The 19,609-nt window shown below is 40.5% G+C and overlaps 1 protein-coding gene across 1 annotated transcript in view; it reads left to right on the forward strand.

Moving 5' to 3' along the window:
- CHCHD3 (coiled-coil-helix-coiled-coil-helix domain containing 3) overlaps positions 1 to 18,412 on the forward strand; it is a 623,849-nt gene extending 605,437 nt beyond the window's left edge. Inside the window, exons 7-8 of the mRNA XM_063926761.1 lie at positions 9,727 to 9,862; positions 17,929 to 18,412. Of these exons, the coding sequence (XP_063782831.1) occupies positions 9,727 to 9,862; positions 17,929 to 17,952 (160 nt within the window). The 3' untranslated portion in view covers positions 17,953 to 18,412. The remainder of the gene's footprint in view (positions 1 to 9,726; positions 9,863 to 17,928) is intronic.
- Positions 18,413 to 19,609: the final 1,197 nt, after the last annotated feature.

A 19,609-nucleotide genomic window follows, 5' to 3' on the forward strand; every position in this document is an offset into this window, starting at 1 on the left:
TATTTTGGAACTGTTACCCGTCATGCTATATACCTGTTGTTTTACATTCGTCTTTTCATCCCAAAAGGTCAGTTTATTTGGTATAACATTGTCTCCAGATATAAGGTGAAATACATATGTTGATTTTGTCAATTACACTAATAAAAAAGGAGGATACTATTACTGGAACAATGTATTTACATAAACTACAATGTGCAATAATGTAATAACTGAATACAATGATAGTCTAAGGGGAGAATATTTGATAACCTGTATAGTACAAACACACAATCGTGAAGCCACATGTCCATGTTGTGTTACTTTTTTTCTTATTTACCTTACTGTATAATTTTTGGCCTACACACTAGAATTGTTTTAGTCTTTACAAACATTGGATTCATTATTATAGGTATATGAAAAGTGGAAGGTTTCTATATTGGAGCGTAAAACCGCAATCTAAGCAAGCGCTATATTTGGGATATAAAAATGTTGCAATGGGGAAAAGAGATGGGGGGGGATGTCTATATACTGTATTTCTTGACTTACACAGCAGGGTTTCGGGGGAAACAATGAAAATGCTAGCGTGGTCAGGCATATTTCACAAACTGTGGGGTAAAAGTAAAACAATGTACAGTACTTACAAGAAATTAATGTTCTGCTGTAATAGACTACCTGCTGTAATAGACCATAGGTTGACATTTTGAAAAACAATGTGATAGAAGTTAAGTTTTTCTTTTGTGTTTCATGTACAGTATCATCTCATGGCAAGGCAGTGCTTTAGCTTCCAAGTATCTTGAGTAACATAACTATTCATTAGTTTATATTCATGTACACTACATGCTCAAGAGTATATGTGTCTGTCGATTCCAGTCACAAATGATGCATAAAATCAAGCATACTGCCGTACAATATCCATAGTCAAACATAAACCGTGGTATGGGCTGTACTAAATAGCTCAGTGACTTGCAGCATGGCACTGTGATATTGTGCCACCTTGTTTGTCACATTTCTGCCCTGCATGAGCTACTAAGATCAACAGTATAGGTAGGTGATGCTTTTGTTAAGTGGGAACCTTTAGGACCAACACCATCCAAGCCACAAAGCAGTAGGCTATAAGCAGTGATGGCTAACCTTGACACTCCAGCTGTTGTTGAACTACACATCCCAGCATGCCCTGCTACAGTTTTGTTATTTGGCCATGCTAAAACGGATGCAGGGCATGCTGGGATGTGTAGTTCAACAACAGCTGGAGTGTCAAGGTTAGCCATCACTGCTATAAGCTCACAGAATGGGATGCCAAGTGGTGAAGCTTGTATCCATATCGATTTGGAGTTTGATTTTAATTAGTTGAATGAATAATAATGTTTTAAAGTGATTGATGTATCTTCTACTGCACAGGTTCTCAAACTCAGTCCTCAGGACCCCACACAGTGCATGTTTTGCAGGTCTCCACACAGAATCACAAGTGAAATAATTAGCTCCACCTGTGGACCTTTTAAAATGTGTCAGTGAGTAATTAATACACCTGTGCACCTGCTGGGTGACCTGCAAAACATGCACTGTGTGGGGTCCTGAGGACCGAGTTTGAGAACCTATGTTCTACTGGATACTTGTTTTTTGCATTTAAGTATATTGAAATCACCAGTGTGATTTGTACCACATTCAAACCTCGCTCCGGAAGTAATGTTAGCACCTGAACTGTTTGTTGCAAGTATTGCAGACTGGGTTTCCATTGACTAGCATCTGCACATAAAAATTCTGATCACCATGCCAAATGTCATTTTGAGTGGTGTACTATCAATGGATTATAGATTAGTTGAGACGAGTTCTCCGGACTGATTAATCACGATTCACTGTCTGGCAGTCTGACTGATAGGTCTGAGTTTGGTTGATCCCAGGAAAATGCTTCCTGCCTGAATGTGCACTGCCAACTATAAAGTTTGGTGGCGGAAGACTAATGATCTGGGTCTGTTTTTGATGGTTTCGCCTGGGGCCCTTATTTTCAGTGAAATAAAATGATTATGCCACACTGCTCGGATTTCTCACAAGGCAACCTAGGCACCCACCTAGGACCCTATTGGTCCCAAGGGACCGTTGGACGTGTCCCAAAATGTTCCCAGAGTAACACTGCGCGACTACCGCGTAATGTCATGACATCACGTGGACTCGCCCATACCCCCAGAGTCCTGTTGTCTGCACTGTGCATGTTAATTACTTGTAATATAAGGGATGCAGTTATGTCCGCCGACCACTATAGCAACTCCTAAATCCCAAACAAAAAAAATGTAAAGATGGCGCTTTAGTTCAAAGGTGCTGCAGTCCACCAGCCGGGATGGTCAACTGAATCCCAAAAAGTCACAGTTTATGCAGTCAAATTTTGCTGTGGTGCGCTCCCTGGGTTACTAGGGCAATATTCAATCTTCAGAAGTGTTAGGCTCTGGTGAGGATATTCTTAATTCGGCAAAGATTCCCCACTCCAATTCGCATGGTTTTACCCAAAAGATGAAAGAGAGAGCAATATAGTGAAGTATAGTCAGATTCAATTTTGCTCATATAAATTGGATTATTCAAACAAATGGAATCCCACTGAATAGGCGGACCCACGTACCAGATTCTGTGGGGTGTCAGTAGTGCCCACCCAAATACGCCTGTGGTATTACTTCCACTGCTTTCTAGTGGTTTTCCTCCGAGATTCTTCACCAATTCACCTCAAATTTCCAGCAGTATACACAGGTGCAGCAGTATATACTGCTGGAAATTTGAGGTGAATTGGTGAAGAATCTCGGAGGAAAACCACTAGAAAGCAGTGGAAGTAATACCACAGGCGTATTTGGGTGGGCACTACTGACACCCCACAGAATCTGGTACGTGGGTCCGCCTATTCAGTGGGATTCCATTTGTTTTAATAATCCAATTTATATGAGCAAAATTGAATCTGACTATACTTCACTATATTGCTCTCTCTTTCATCTTTTGGGTAAAACCATGCGAATTGGAGTGGGGAATTTTTGCCGAATTAAGAATATCCTCACCAGAGCCTAACACTTCTGAAGATTGAATATTGCCCTAGTAACCCAGGGAGCGCACCACAGCAAAATTTGACTGCATAAACTCCTAAATCCCGCCCGGTGGACAGCCCGACAGTCGACATGCTGACTGACAGTGACTATTCCTAGTCATGGGTGTCCACGACACCCATAGAGTAGGAATAGAACCTATGTCGAGCATAGCGAGCCCGCAAGGGGCTTCGCTGCGGTAGCCCAACCGCTGGTCACCCATACCCAACCCTAATATAAGGCAGTTCTGTTCACTTTCCACCTATCATAAAAAAATGTGTACTTAAGAAAAATAATGTGTGTGAGAGGGGCGGGGGCCGGTGGGGGTCTGCTTATACCAATATCTATCAATTGCAGGGTTATTTAATAGGGCAGTCCGTATTTAGCTTGTGAAATTACCCTGGCATCCCAGTAATGTCACTGTTATATTAGCCAGGCACCCAGTTCTTTCAGTGTATAAATGCAAATGAAAGCCCTGTGCCGCACAGCCTGCGCATGTACCCTAACCCACCACACCACCAGCTCTTTGTGTCCACACTACAGCCCCCACTGCAGATGTCACCTCGCAGCAGCCTTCTAATCCCTAGCATTCTTTTAGATCAGAATTGTGTGTTGTATGTAAGCGTAACAGGGAGAGGGCCATCCACCTTTATAGTACTAACAGGGAAAAACTTAGGGGCAGGGTATTAGGGTTAGTTTAGGGTCTGAGTTAGGGTATTGGGGATATGATATTGGGGTTGGTGTAGCGGTTTGGCTTAGGGTATTAGGGTTAGGTTAGGGATAGGGTATTAGGGTTATGTAGGGATTAGAGTAGAGAATATATGCGTCCTGGATTTACAGTTCTAAATATCTTTGTGTAGATTCAGGCCCAGAGTATACAGTTTTCAACTGCTGTGTAAGTTGGAATTGCAGTGTCTCCTTTACATACTCATCTATACACCTAGATCCTGTCCAGTCAAAGAAAGGTCCTGAACCAATAATCCTGAGAATTTAACCTATCGACAATTGTGTTAAGTGATATTCTTTAATAAGATGAGAAATGTTTTGAGACCCAAAATGGTTTCTTCCACTGTCTGTAGGCGTTCGGGTCAACTTTAAATGTGACACAGGTTTCATGTCTTCTTTCAAAAGACCTAGGGCCTGATTCAGATTTGTACACAATGCTCAGTGATTATTGGTAGACTGCGCACATGCCGCAATCACACTACACATGCGCCTTACCAGGTACTTTTGGGATGTCGCTCACAACCAGGAATGAAAATATAGTCCTATGGATTGTTGAAGGAGGGGGGCCCTAACCAGTATCTTGCCTAGGGCCCCATGAGGTCTAAATCCGGCTCTGATGCACAGCATACATGAGATTGTAGCGGCCTATCAAAACATGGTTTGCTGAGTTTGGTGTGAAAGTATTTTACTTGCCTGCACAGAGCCTTCACCTCAACCTCATTAAACATATTTGTGATGATCAGAACACCTCTGCAAGCCCTGTCTCCTTCCCTAACATCAGTGCCTGACATCTCTAATGCTCTTGCGGCTGAACGGATATGTATCTCTGCAGTCACATTCCAAAATCTAGTGAAGGCTATTGTAGTAGCAAAGGGAGAGACTCTGTAATAATGGGCATGGTTTTGTAATGTGATGTACAACATGTACGTATGGAGATGTAATGTTCAGATGCTGACAGACATTTGGCCATGTAATTCATATTTCAAATGTAACACAACTGTGCTTTTAATATTAGATTCTATTAAATATGACATTATAAAGCGCTATGGAGTATGCTGACGCTATATAAATGTCAACAATAATAATTGTTAACTAATGTGCAGCTTTCCTAGTCTGATTACTAAAACATATGGGAAATGTTGTAGTTACAGTAATAGAGACCTGCACATAAATGTATTACTTACCTCTCTTTGCTCATTGGATGACTCTGCAGTATTGGTATGTTTAGCTGTTTTGTAAAGTAGCTGTGTATGTTACTATTGCCAGGGAATTTCTATGTCACAGAAATCAATTTCTTACCCTCTATGAAGCATTTACCAGCAAAGCTTGCAATGCATTTGCGTGTGCATGAAGTAGCTATGGCCTCATGTTTTATGGCTATATATAATCTCTGACAGTAATCTCATTTAAGGTTTTCCCAAAAGTGAAACCTCTGCACTAAGCAGCATAACAAATACCTTCGATCAATAAAAGGCCACCAATTTTTTCTTGTATGCAAATCCTGGAAAGTTCTTAGACTGTGATGGAGTCATTTCTGTTGATGCTCATCAATATCACATTGGAGTTCCTAAAGAGATTGGAAATGGATATAGGAGAATATGAAAATACAATGAGCGCTCGTCATAAGCAGACAGGATGTCAAGGGACTAAAATGGGTATTGACTGCGAAATGGGAAAGCTTATTTGATTTATTACATGTCAAGAGTGTTGATATGCGTGGGTCTCAGCTCATGTCACCTCTGGCATACTGTACTTCTTATGCGATTTGCCTTACATGCCATCTAAAACTTACGTTGCCATAAGTTTGTGTGTCTAATACAGAGGTTGAAAATGGTAACCCACTTTTTTTTTTTGTGTGTTTTTATTTTCTACTTACTGAGTGCTTATTTTTAATGTATTAACAACCATCCAAACATTCCGTGTTATTTACAGTACTGTACTCGGATTTCTCTTTTTATTTATTTTTGTTTATATACTGTATAAATACCAAGAATGGGAGAGGTCTGCAACATTAACTGTCATAGCAAATTCATAATGTTGTGCTTAAGAATTTGAAAGACCTCTTTCTTCCTTTTTACATGTATTACATCACATTAAGGGGTAAATGTATGAAGCAGTGATACGAGTAGAGAAGGGAGCCAGTGGAGAAGTTGCCCGTAGCAACCAATCAGCGGCTCGGTATAATTTTATAGTATGCAAATTATAAATGTTAGTCAATGCTGATTGGTTGGAGTGGGCAACTTCTCCACAGGCTCACTTCTCCACACTCATCACTGCTTCATACATTTACCCCTATAACTTTTGTGTGCTAATGTAGTCTTTAACCATGTTTAAATACTTCTCTGTGTGTGTAAATGCAATCATATGTAGAGATTCTAATATGCAGAGCTGCTAGAATACACAACATTTTATTGCAGATCATGTAGAATTGAAAACTTATTGTTAAAACTGCTTATTTCTCCAATAAATAAGCAAAATATCAACACTCAGTAGCAGATAGCCATGTGCAAGGCAAACAACCTGCACAAGAGGTAATCTAATTTGGTTTGTGCACACTGGTGACCAGAGCCATAATAAGCCTTTGGTGGGCCCAGCGCACTTAAGATAGGGGGACCTATATTCTCAAATGTATGTTTGTAATGTTTGTTTGTTTGTGTGTGTGTGTGTGTGTGTGTGTGTGTGTGTGTATATATATGTGTTTGTGTGTGTGTGTATATGTGTATATATATATATATATATATATATATATACACACACACACATATACTAGCTGGAGTACCCCGGCGTTGCCCGGGATTTTAAGAATGTCTTTTTACAAAAATGAATTTAAATATTAAACACACAGTATAAATAACATTGTGGATAGCTGAATACCTGTGTTTCGCTACGGGATGAGGATGGTAAATTTAGAATGATAGTTGTTCGTTAATTTACATTGGTTGGAGATCTAGTATATAGACATATCTTGCTTCCCTGATGCACTTTGTGTAGTGGCTGGACCCTTTTTGTTCCCCCAAGGGACCCTGCTCTTCCCACTATACAACCCTTAGTCTGTGGCTTCCTGCTGCCTCCATTCCCCTCCTCACATCATGTCAATGCCCCTGTGAAATTATCGATTTATTTACAGTTTCTTATATAGCGTAGCACATTATGTATCTCCTGATATACTCTGTGCTGCTGGGGGACCGTGCTATTTCCGCTATATAACTGTCAGTGTGTGGGTTCATGCTACCTCCATTCCCCTCCTCACATCATGTCACTGGCCCTGTCACATGCAGCCCTGTCATCAGTGACATATCATGCATGTCCTGATATAGTCTGTGCTGCTGGCTCATCCCTAGGGGTTCTAGTGGTGTGTTACCCCCACAGTGTTTGTTCCCAGAGTGTAAGTCATACGTGTAGCAAGTTTGGTGTAAATTGCTCCAGGCATTCCAGAGTTATGCTGTGTGCTGAAAAACTCTGTGCTGCTGCCTCACCCCTAGGGGTGCTAGGGGTGTCTTACCCACACAGTGTTTGTTCCCAACTTGTAAGTCATATGTGTAACAAGTTTGTTGTAAATTGGTCCAGGCATGCGGGAGTTGTGCTGTCTTCTGAAATACTCTGTGCTGTGGTCCCACCCCTAGGGGTGTCTAACCCCCCACAGAGTTTGTTCCCAGATTGTAAGCAGATGTGTACCAAGTTTGGTGTAAATTGCTCTTGGCCTTCCACAGTTATGCTGTCTGCTGGCATACTCTGTGCTGCTGTCCCACTCCTAGGGGTGTCTGACCACATTGTTTGTTTCCAGAGTGTAAGTCATATGTGTACCAAGTTTGTTGTAAATTGCTGCAGGCATTCCAGAGTTATGCTGTCTGCTGAAATACTCATTGCTGCTGTCCCACCCCTAGGGGTGCTAGGGGTGTCTTCCCCCCACAGTGTTTGTTCCCAGATTGTAAGGCATATGTGTACCAATTTTTGAGTACATTGCGCCAGCAATTCTGGAGTTATGCTGTCTCCTGATATACCCTGTGCTGCTGCCCCCCACACACGCACACACCCAGGGGTGCTAGGGATTTCAAATTGTTTTAGTCGCCTCCGCTGTGTTTTGCTACGCACGTATGTAACATTTCACGTTCATAGATTGTAAACTGGATTTGTATAGAAAGACAGAAGGACAAATATAGTAGATATATATATACAGTGTGTGTATATGTATGTATATATATATATATATATATATATATATATACACAGTGTATATATGTGTATATATATATATATATATCTTCTAATCATTGGTCGTGCAGCTGACAGACTAACTGTGGCTGCGCAGAGGCATGTGTGTTTCAGGCCACACCCACCCTTAATCCAGAACAAGCAGTCAATGTATGTGGGGCATAAACAGCTCCAACTACCTAGGTAAAATGGGCTAAATATGGGGGCCCATTTATCAATGAGTGATAAAACTCGTTGTGAATGTTTAAACTCGTTGCGTGTTTTTAATGGTGCTCCTGCCATTCAGCACCTGTCGTATGTTTGAAAAATGGCAGTTGGGAGCTGATTGGCCAGGAGCACCATTTATCATACACAAGTTTTATTATACACAACAAGTTTTATCAGTCACTGAGAGGATTGGCGGGAGTGTGAAAGGAGATGAGATCAGAGATGTAAATGGTAGAGGAATGGGTGATGGCCTTATAAGTGAGTGGGAGAAGCTTGAATTGGATTCTGTAGGGGAAGGGGAGCCAGCATATGACTTATAAGAGAGGGGAGGTGAATTTAACATTTAGAGAGGAAGTTTAGCTGGGCAGCAGCATTGAGGATAGATTGGAGTGGATAGAAGCAGTTGTCAAGGAGGCCAGATAGGAGCAGATTACAGCAGTCTAGTCTGGAGATGACCAGTGAGTGGATAAGGGTCTTAGTAGCATCTAGGGTGAGAAAGGGTCTGATCCTGGAAATATTTTTGAGATGGAAACGGCAGTACTGTGAAAGGTACTGAATATGTGTATTGAACGGGAACTAAAAGTTTCTCCTTCATGTCACCGTCGTGAGCTCATGCTCCATGTGGAGACATTAAAAATATTGAAGTTGGATGAGTTGCATTATGATTATCAGCATTATTTGTAAACTCTTACTAGTTTCACATCTTGGTAAAGGCACAGAATAATTACACAAAATAGAATAAAGAAAGAAAATATATAATACATGGATGTCCATATCATGTTAGAACAGTGTCACATCAAGACAGGGCACGTGTAAATTCTCAGGGTAAATATACAGTACAGATCATGTGAAAATGATTCAACATATGTAATGATCATACAGTTAGAGATAGTACAAAGGATTGCCAATGTGGAAGGTGGGGGGCGCGCCCAGACATGGAACATAACGTTCAGAGCAGGGATGTAAGGTGAGGTAAACGGCTCAGGAGGAACTGGCTAGTACCGGAGCCAGATTTACACACAATATACAGTATGAGCCCAAGGGCTCACGTGGGTATTATACACAGGTGCAGCAGTATATACTGGTGGAAGTTTGGTGAGTTTTGATCAGAGATGTGCAGAAAAAGATATGCTTGTGCTCCCTTAAAAACAACTCCAGCTCCATAAGATATCATTTCATCTTATCGTATTGTTTTATTGTATAGTGTGTATGCCCGATATTGTATGTCAGGAAATTGTATACAATATCACATGGGGTGCACTTCGTACTAGTGTGTACATAGCCTTACACTGAGAAGTCTTCCACTGTTCTTGTGTGTGTTTCGTGCCACATTATGCTGCAGATATAAAGCACTACTTGGGTTCCTTTCATGCTGGGGTTTGTTTTTTCTGGTGTCCTGTTAAGAGTTGTTATATGCCATTTTTGTCTGTTATTTTATTTTGCTATATGTATATATAATGGTTATAATTTAAGTCCAGTGTTACAAACTGTAATTGCAAAACATAAATTACTTGTTTTGTTTAACATTTGGTTTGGTTTTCTCTAGGAGATATGAGTCACATCCAGTTTGTGCTGACCTTCAGTCTCAAATTCTACAGTGCTATCAGCAGAACCCAAAACAGACTTTGAGCTGTTCTGTATTGGCCAGCCAGTACCTGCAGTGTGTCAACAGTGCCAAACAGGTGAGAGTGGCGGCATCCCCTGAACTTTGTATGTCCACACTTAGTACATTGTCTTACTTATTGTTAGTGTACTAAATTAATCTTGCTTTGTCTTTTAAGTTCTAGACTGGAGAATTTTTACAAATTAACACTTTTTGAGACTTAGTTCTCATTATATTTTTAGATCTCTACAATGTTAGATTCGTGCATTCTCAATAATCTTTGTGCTTACTCTATAAGAGATGTGTATTGCTTTGCTTGATTTGTTTGTTTCCTGGTTTAATCCTAGGACACTGTGTGTATGCCTAAGGAAATCTGTAAATAATGTGAGCAAACCATTTTGCAGCTATTGCAAATATTAAAATCACATTGCCTGCAGATCTGGTGCTTTATTTATTGTCTAGTACACAAAGGAGATAATGTGCAAGTAATAGGTCATCCTATTGTTCTTTCCCAGAGGACTGTACATTGCACAGACCCCAAACACTAGTAACTGACCTGATATTTGTCACAGTTTATGGGAATTTGGGAGGTATTTCCCCACTCTGTTGGGGCATTTGCCTCTGCTCATGAACACATAGGGGTATATGCAATTAGCGGCGAATCGCGGCAAATTATCGGCCGTTTTTCAACTCGACACAATTCGACAGGCTAATTTCGGCAAGTGGGTGCCGAAATTGACCATATGCAATAAAAAACGGATTCGACAGTCCCGCGGCCGAAAAACGGCCGATTTGACGGATTTTGATCCGGTTTTTTAAAAACGGGAAAAAACGGGAAAAACCCAAAAAAAAATGGCGTGGGGTCCCCCCTCCAAAGCATAACCAGCCTCGGGCTCTTCGAGCTGGTCCTGGTTCTAAAAATCCGGGGGGAAAATTGACAGGGATCCCCCGTATTTTTAAAACCAGCACCGGGCTCTGCGCCTGGTGCTGGTGCAAAAAATACGGGTGACAAAAAGAGTAGGGGTCCCCCGTAATTTATACACCAGCGGCCGTTGCATTAAATATCCAACTAGTTACCCTGGAGGAGTGGGGACCCCTTCAATCAAGGGGTCCCCCCCCCCAGCCACCCAAGGGCCAGGGGTGAAGCCCGAGGCTGTCCCCCCCATCCAAGGGCTGCGGATGGGAGGCTGATAGCCTTGAGAAATGTGAAAGAAAATTGTTTTTCCCAGTAGTACTACAAGTCCCAGCAAGCCTCCCCCGCAAGCTGGTACTTGGAGAACCACAAGTACCAGCATGCTGGAGAAAAACGGGCCCGCTGGTACCTGTAGTTCTACTGGAAAAAAAATATCCAAATAAAAACAGGAGACACACACCTTGATAGTAAAACTTTATTACACAACTGCCGACATACACATACTTACCTATGTTGACACGCCGACTGCCACGGTCTCCGACGATCCGGGGTACCTGTGAAAAAAATTTGACTCGTCTGATCCAGTGTCCGGGAGATAATCCACGTACTTGGTAAAAAAAGAAAACGCATACCCGACCATGCCGGACTGAAAGGGGTCCCATGTTGACACATGGGACCCCTTTCCCCGAATGTGCCGGGACCCCACGTGACTCCTGTCACTGAGGTCCCTTCAGCCAATCAGGAAGCGCTACTTCCGTGGCGCTCACCTGATTGGCTGTGCGCGTGTGACCTCAGACAGCGCATCGCACAGCTCCCTCCATTACTTTCAATGGTGGGAACTTTGCCGTCAGCGGTGGGGTTACCTGACCGCGGGTGACCTCACCGCTGACGCAAAGTTCCCACCATTGAGTATAATGGAGAGGCTTTGCGAGGCGCTGTCTGACAGCTCAGACGTCCAGCCAATCAGCAGAGTGCCAGGACGTTGCGCTCGCAGATTGGCTGAAGGGACCTCGGTGACAGCAGTCACGTGGTGTCCCGGCATTCGGGGAAAGGGGTCTGATGTGTAAACATGGGACCCCTTTCAGTCCGTGGTTCGGGTAAATGCGGTTTGTTTTTTTGCCAAGTACGTGGATTTATATCTGGACACTGGATTGAGGTGAGTATAATTTTATTCACAGGTACCCCGGATCGTTGGATCAGGAGACGTGGCAGTCGGCGTGTCAACATAGGTAAGTATGTGTGTGTCGGCAGGTGTGTAATAAAGTTTTACTCTCAAGGTGTGTGTCTCCTGTTTTTATTTGGGTATTTTTTTTCCAGTAGTACTACAGGTACTAGCGGGCCCGTTTTTCTCCCGCATGCTGGTACTTGTGGTTCTCCAAGTACCAGCTTGCGGGGGAGGCTTGCTGGGACTTGTAGTACTACAGGAAAAACCAATATTCTTTACATTTTCTCAAGGCTATCAGCCTCCCATCCGCAGCCCTTGGATGGGGGGGACAGCCTCGGGCTTCACCCCTGGCCCTTGGGTGGCTGGGGGGGGGGCCCCTTGATTGAAGGGGTCCCCACTCCCCCAGGGTACCCCGGCCAGGGGTGACTAGTTGGATTTTTAATGCCACGGCCGCAGGGTACTGTATAAAAGTGACCCCCGGCTGTGGTATTATCTGTCCAGCTAGTGGAGCCCGATGCTGGTGTATAAAATACGGGGGACCCCTACTCTTTTTGTCCCCCGTATTTTTTGCACCAGCACTAGGCGCAGAGCCCGGTGCTGGTTTTAAAAATATGGGGGATCCCCTGTCATTTTTTCCCCCCGGATTTTTAGAACCAGGACCGGCTCAAAGAGCCCAAGGCTGGTTATGCTTTGGAGGGGGGACCCCACGCCATTTTTTACCGGGATTTTACCATTCCATCTAAAAAATATATATATATATATATTATATTTAAAAATATATAAAAAATACTTGTGCCTCCAAAAAAGACAAACAAAGTACCTAATCCCTTCTAATATAAATAGATTTGCTATTACCAATAAAAAAAAACACCAAAAAAAACATGTTTTAAATTTTTTTTATTAGTTTCACATACCAAAGTGTGGCGGATTGAAAATTACGAATTTACTGTCTAAAAGCACTGTTGTCGAATTTCCAAACTTCAATTGAATATACTTTGGTCGAATTGCAGCACTTGTATCATTGCAGAAAAGTCGAATTTGACAAAAGTCGAATTTCAAAAAGTCGAATTTTAAAAGTCCGTTTTTTTGACGGAAAGTACTGAATTGCATTGACGATTTTTTTTTTTGGGCGAAAAAGTCCCGTTTTTCACCAATTTCGGGAATTCAACCGCAATTGCATATACCCCATAGACATCATTGAGAGAGCTACGATGCTTATAGGAAAGTACAAAGGCCAAGTTGACTTGTCAGCAGTAGCAGTAATATGTGTGTGTATATATTATTAGCTGGGGGTTGGGTATGCATCACTATACCGACGCCAGCATCCCGACTCGCCGATGGAGGGGTGTGGCGAGCTGAGCAAAGACCCCTGCGGGTGCGCTGCGCTCGCCATGCTGCGGGCTCAGTGGACACCCACGAGTGGGAATAGTCCCTGTTAGTTGGCATGCCGACTGTCTGGACTGTAAGGGGGCGGGATTCCTACATTGGTATTGTTACTGGCGGTCTCCTGACCACAGGTCATGTAACTGCCTCCCATTAGCTGTTCCCTCATGTTGCTTGGGTTTCTTTTCTAACTTTTGCACCCCCACACACGTATGCATGCGCACACACATACTCTCTAACTCTCGCTCTTTTTCTTCTCATACTTCCCATTTTCTTCCCTCTTATCTTTTTATTTTTCTTGTCAGCACTTGGTTTTGTAATACAGGTAAAGTTTAGCTTTATTGTATTGCCTTTCAGTTTTACTAGTGTACTTTATGGGACTCCTCACTTGTTCTCCACTACAATTGAGGTTTTTTTTCTGTCTATGGCCAGTGCTTCCTAGTGTACCTTTTTCCTTTCTTCTATACTGTTATACATTTAAAGATCTTTATGCTTCTGCTGATTTCTGTTTCTATTTCCATCAATGTTTTCTTCTGTGACACCCTCAATGGTATGCTCATCTCTCAATTCACATGCCATATGTAGCAATAATGTATAACAATCACTAATAATGCATTAATCTTTTATTTGTTAATTGGCCTGCGGTTGATGTAATGGTTAGCATTGTTACCTCACAGCAGAGGTCTTGGGTACAATTCCCTAGGTAATATATTAAAAATTATTTTATTTATATATCACTTTTCTCCAGTGTATGATGTATGAAGCAGTCAAAAGTGTGGAGAAGTGAGCCAGTGGAGAAGTTGCCCATGGCAACCAATCAGCTACTACATATAATTTTATGGAATGTTCTTGATAACTGTTTCTTTAAAGGTGATTGGTTGCCATAGACAACTTCTCCACTGGCTTTCTTCTTAAGTCTTTCCACTGCTTTATACATCTACCCCTGTTTTATAGATAAAGAAATGCAGCATTGGGATGTAAATTTCTATTTCTCGAATTAGAAATAAAGGCTGGCTTCATATAGTCGTTTAATTATTTTCACATGCGAAGTCACTTTTGTCAATCCTGCAAGACTCACCTGGAAAACTCCGGTGGAGGTAACTAACATTTCCCTCTCCTTAGAGTTCATTGTGGGTGCTGTCTTACAGCTCCACATAAGGAGTAATGGAAAGGCAGACATTAAAATATGAAATGCTCTTCCTTCTTTGTTTTTGTTTTCAAATCTAAAAATGGAAAGCATTTTGGTAGAATTTAAATAAATGAAGCCAAAAAATTTAACTTACAATACCTGTGTACCCCATCTCATGTGTAATGCGTGAGAGATCACTCTCTCAGCCCATCTATGCCACAGGTGTGCACCCAGTCTGCCTTGGGGAGCCAGTGATTTAAAAAAATAAAAAATAAATACATTTCAATTGATTGTGGCGGATCAAGATCAATGGACAGGGTAAGTAATATAGAAAATGAAAAGAGCAAATGGGGGAGCAACAAATTACAAAATATAATGAACAAACTATTATATATAATGAAGGGTCAAATAATTTTGTTATACAAAAATTATTGCAGGCATTACTTTTCTTTATATTAATATTATGGGCAATTAAAAATTAATTATGATTAAAAATATCAAAGGTTAGTTATTGTTTAAATGGGGTACATTATTTATGTTACGTATTTTTATTATTATTTTTTACTTGTGCAAAGTTATTTTAAAACCGTATAAACAGGTTGTGAAGGGAAGGCAGCGGAAACTACAGCATTGTGAGCTATCCTGTCTGGCCCAACCACCAAATTATTTTTTGGAACCTTTCCAAACTTCTACGATGTTTACAACAAAATGGACATATGGATACAGGGGTATCTTTGATCTTTAGTTCCCCGTATCCATCTACCCTACTCTGCTATGCTTTGTTAAATCACTTATAATACAGTAGCTGATCATTCCTGCAATTTTTTCTGCAACATTTAATAGAACGTTGCAATGTAGTTGATCATTTATTTTCTGCCGAAAGTCATTGTTAATTGGGGACTGATGTTGCTCCATAACGGTTTCAATTGATATGGTAATGCTTTCAAAGAGGGAGGATTTTGATAATTATAGACCTGAATGTCTCACGTCAACTGCTAGAAATATGATTGATGAAAGAATTTTAAAAGTTTCTCTTAAGACTGGCCTCATATGTGTTTTTTGCTTGGAGATCATGTTTATATATTAATTCTTTATTAACATTTACTTACATAGTGCCAGCAATTTCCTTTGCTCTTAACAATTGGGAACAAAACAGTTATAAAACCAGACTGGGTAATAAAAAAATCAGTAACAGGTAAAAGGGCCCTGCTCACAAACTTGCTATCTATACAAAAATATGGATTAGGTACATGAGGATAAGTTATAGATTGTTCATGGTGGGTTATAAGACACACACACAATAAGACTCGCATCTAGTCTCCAAACCTTTAAACTAGAGATGAGCGGGTTCGGTTTTACTCGGATTTACCCGAATCTCCTTATTGGCTCACGGACCTCACGTGTTTTGGTTAGCCAATAAGAAAAATCCAGAAAAAAAGAACTTGCGATAATTCTGGCGTTAAGAACCGATTAAATCCGAACCCGCTCATCTCTACTTTTAAACGTTCCCTGAAAACTCACCTCTTCAGACAAGCCTATCAAATTCCAGACCCACCCACATAACCTTCAATGCTTCCCTATCCAGTTACATCCTCTCTGTACAGTCCACATAACCTCAGATATTTTGTCTTCCAATATTTCTGGGTGATCATATCATACAGCCCATTAAGAACCTAGCAATCTGGTGGACCATTATGCAGTACAGTAGGTAGCATCTATCCTTGTGTATCAATGCCTGTTTCCCTATAGATTGTAAGCTTGCAAGCAGGGCCTTCTTACCTCTATGTCTGTCTGTTTTTGTCCAGTTTTGTTCTATAACTGTTCTAATTATAAAGCGCAACGGAATATGCTGCGCTATATAAGAAACTGTTAAAAATAATAAATATATGATCCAGTCACAAAGCAATGGTGGCCTGAGATTGCAGGTTATGTAAATGTAGAAAGATAATATTTAGGTAAAATCATGTGGGGAGTGTACAGATGGGAGGCTGTTGGGTAGAATAACGTGTGTTGGTTGTGTCGGTGATTCTGGAATATGATAAGCTTGCCTAGAGAGATAAGTTGTCAGGGTACACTTGAAGGTTTTTAGGCTAGAAGAAAGTCTTGATGTATGTGGGAGGCCATTTCACAGAATGGGTGCATACCAGCAACTGAGAATGGGAGCAGGTAATTAATGTGGATGAAATATGCAAATATTATAATAAGTCAGATCTAATTAATTACAGAGCAATGGAAATTAGTAACTATGGCTTATTTGGATTTCAGCAAGGTTTTTGATTTGCAATTCATTACATTAATTTGGATTTTGGAATTTATGAAAAGAGGGTAGGGTGATCAATTTCCTATAGGGGGAAAAATCCCTAAATCCAACAAAAAAGTGTGTGTGGGGGGGGGGGGGGGGGGTTGTAGGAGTTATTGGAATCTCCCTATGTAAGAAGCTTCCTATCAGGTGATAGCTTACACCAGCTGCTTTGGGTGAATGGCTCCCTATACAAAGCATGGAGAATCGTATTTAAGAATGATTGTCACTATTGCCCGTTTGAGGATGGTAATAGCATGGGTTTGTAAAGAAATATGTGCTTTATTACTCCAATAAAGCCCTTTTTCAAATGCAAGCCTATCAAAAATTAAATGTTTGCTTATTTATTTATTAATTATTTTTTTTAATGTTCCAAGACTGGCTGGCTAAGCCAGTATCACAGAGGACCTTTTTATCACTTAGCTGACCCAGTAAACCTTTTATGTAAACTGTATATTTGAAAAATTGACCACTTAATGCTCAAGCCTGTTTGTGTGTTCTACAGGGAAGATATGTTATTCAGGGCATGTAAATGTAAGATAATGCATGTACTGTAGGACAAAATAATCTAAATGTACAATATAAAATGAATAACAATGCAATACTAATGGCAATCAAGAAAACGGAGCAAGGATTTCTGATATAAGGATAAGCCAACTTTATAGTAGAAGCTTGGCATACTGTAGGCTTAATGCAGAAATTGGTTTAGTTCAAAGGACATATTAGCATAAAATTTAACCTTGTGAATAGTTCTGTTGCGTTTGTTTCCTAAGACTATAAAATAGAAACAAATTATAGAAGGGCTACGGAAAACATGCAAGGGTATGGACACTTACCAAGAAAATAGTACATTCTAGAGGTAATAAAAGAAAATGTTATTTAAATCAATGATTAATGCATTCTATTGTTAGCCATTAATAAAATTGTAAATAAAATTCAGTTGTTATGGTAAACACATAATTGCAATCTAGTGTTTATCACAGTATTGATCTACCTAGCACTGGAAAAATACCCAGAAGCCATGTTGTTTAAAAATTACTGCTGGCGTCTTTCTATTTCTATTGTGATGAGTGGTGCCCACCATTCTGCTGGCTAACACCATCTACATTAGTTTGTCTACCCCTGATCTACATGCTGAACTGGTTGCACAAATAATGACATTTCATGTATCTAATTATTTACTGATTTTTAAATGCTTACATACTTGCTAAGTGTGACTTTCTTTTTGACTCTTTTCTTCTTCTTTTTTTTCTCAGAGCATGCTTGGAAGAGGTGGGTAGGACTTGAGCGCCTTCCCAGCCACTAAGACTGCAATTAATGTCAGAGGAGCATCAGACCTAATTTTAATTTGAGGCTATACCCAGATGATCACAGAAGATAGCATCAACAAAAAGAAGACTCTTGTACACAACTAATACAGTAGCAGTAACCTGTTCTGTCTGCTTAAGGGGCACTACACGGTGTGGTTTTACACTCTAATAATAGTATTTACTGTAAAGTTACTGGCTGTTGGACTGTTATCCTTCACACCCAACCTTACCACTGCATAAAAAGGGTTTGTTTGTTTTTATATTACAGATTGATTTACCTCTAAATTACAATTATGTTCTTGATATCTTTATTTAATTGCAGCTATATTCTTGTATCCTGTTGTACTGGACAGTTACAAATTGTATTTGTGTACTGACCTCTATTTTACGCCTGGATTCCTAATAAAAGTTTATTTTCTGAATGACAAAACTTGAGGTCAGGTCTTTTTTTCCTATTTTTGTGCTTTGTCCCGTCCCTCCTAAAAATACATCATATCGACTAATATTATTCAAAATAAGGTATTGTATGCAGTCTGTGCTATATCAGTGCCCCTATACAAAGTTTAGAACATTTGTGGGGTGTTTTGCAGTGCTGCATTTCTGTTGATGGAATTACATTTTAAGATTGTGAATGCAACACCTACAGTGCAGTATGCTCGCTGCTTTGAACAGGGTGTGTACTGCTTTGTCTGACAGGGGGAGTCAACAAATATGATAGAAAGCACAAATGATAAGGTTAGGCAGCCTTTTATTGCACATTTTTTCAGATAATATTGCTATAAGTGAGCACTAAACTGTGGGAACAATGTTTTATTTGCAGTATTGGAGCCTGGTGCACTAAGCTACCACACTATCCACTGCCAACACAACATATACACATTCTGTAGCATTCCCTGTCTTGTGCAGAATACAAGAGACTACTCTTTCCCAGGTAAAAATACATCAATTATTCTTCTCATTCTCTTTTTGTGCTGATGAAAACAAAAAGCTTGACTGCCTCTCAACCCCGCTTCCACAGGCTCAGACTTTCTATACTTAATGTGATGCTAAATTTATATTGTGCATGAGTCTATATCCTGTTTGAAAGGTGACTAGAGGCCCAAGTGACAATGGAAGTGATCTAGCTGCTCAGCCAGAACGCCAAACATAATGACTTTGTATAAATTGGCCTCCAAATGTGCTGACAAATTATGTTGCTCGACTCTCCAGCTGAGATGCTGAATTACGGACATAAACACACTGAAATAACTTGTAATCACTGAAATTCAATGTAGATGTGACCTTTTCCGTTCCCAAGATAATGTAACTTTAAAAGTTAGTCTACAGTACACCTGTTCTTATTAGCTGAACCAGATCATGAGCTCAGATGACCTCTTGAGTCTTAACAAACCTATATGATTTCATTTTATGCAACCGAAACAGAGCTCTATCTAGCAAATTGGTATTTGGCATAAAAGACTGCTGGACGGAACTTTGGAAGATGTAGGAAGTATTATGATACAATGATATTGCCTGTTTCTCTTACATTTCTGCCACTCTAGGACAATTGAGTTACTGCATCAGAACTGCATGCATTACTTATTAAACCATTTTCCATTTTTAATAAAAGATACTACAGTACATATAA

The sequence above is a fragment of the Pseudophryne corroboree genome, chromosome 6 (assembly GCF_028390025.1).
Source record: "Pseudophryne corroboree isolate aPseCor3 chromosome 6, aPseCor3.hap2, whole genome shotgun sequence".
Classification (NCBI taxonomy): Eukaryota; Metazoa; Chordata; class Amphibia; order Anura; family Myobatrachidae; genus Pseudophryne; species Pseudophryne corroboree.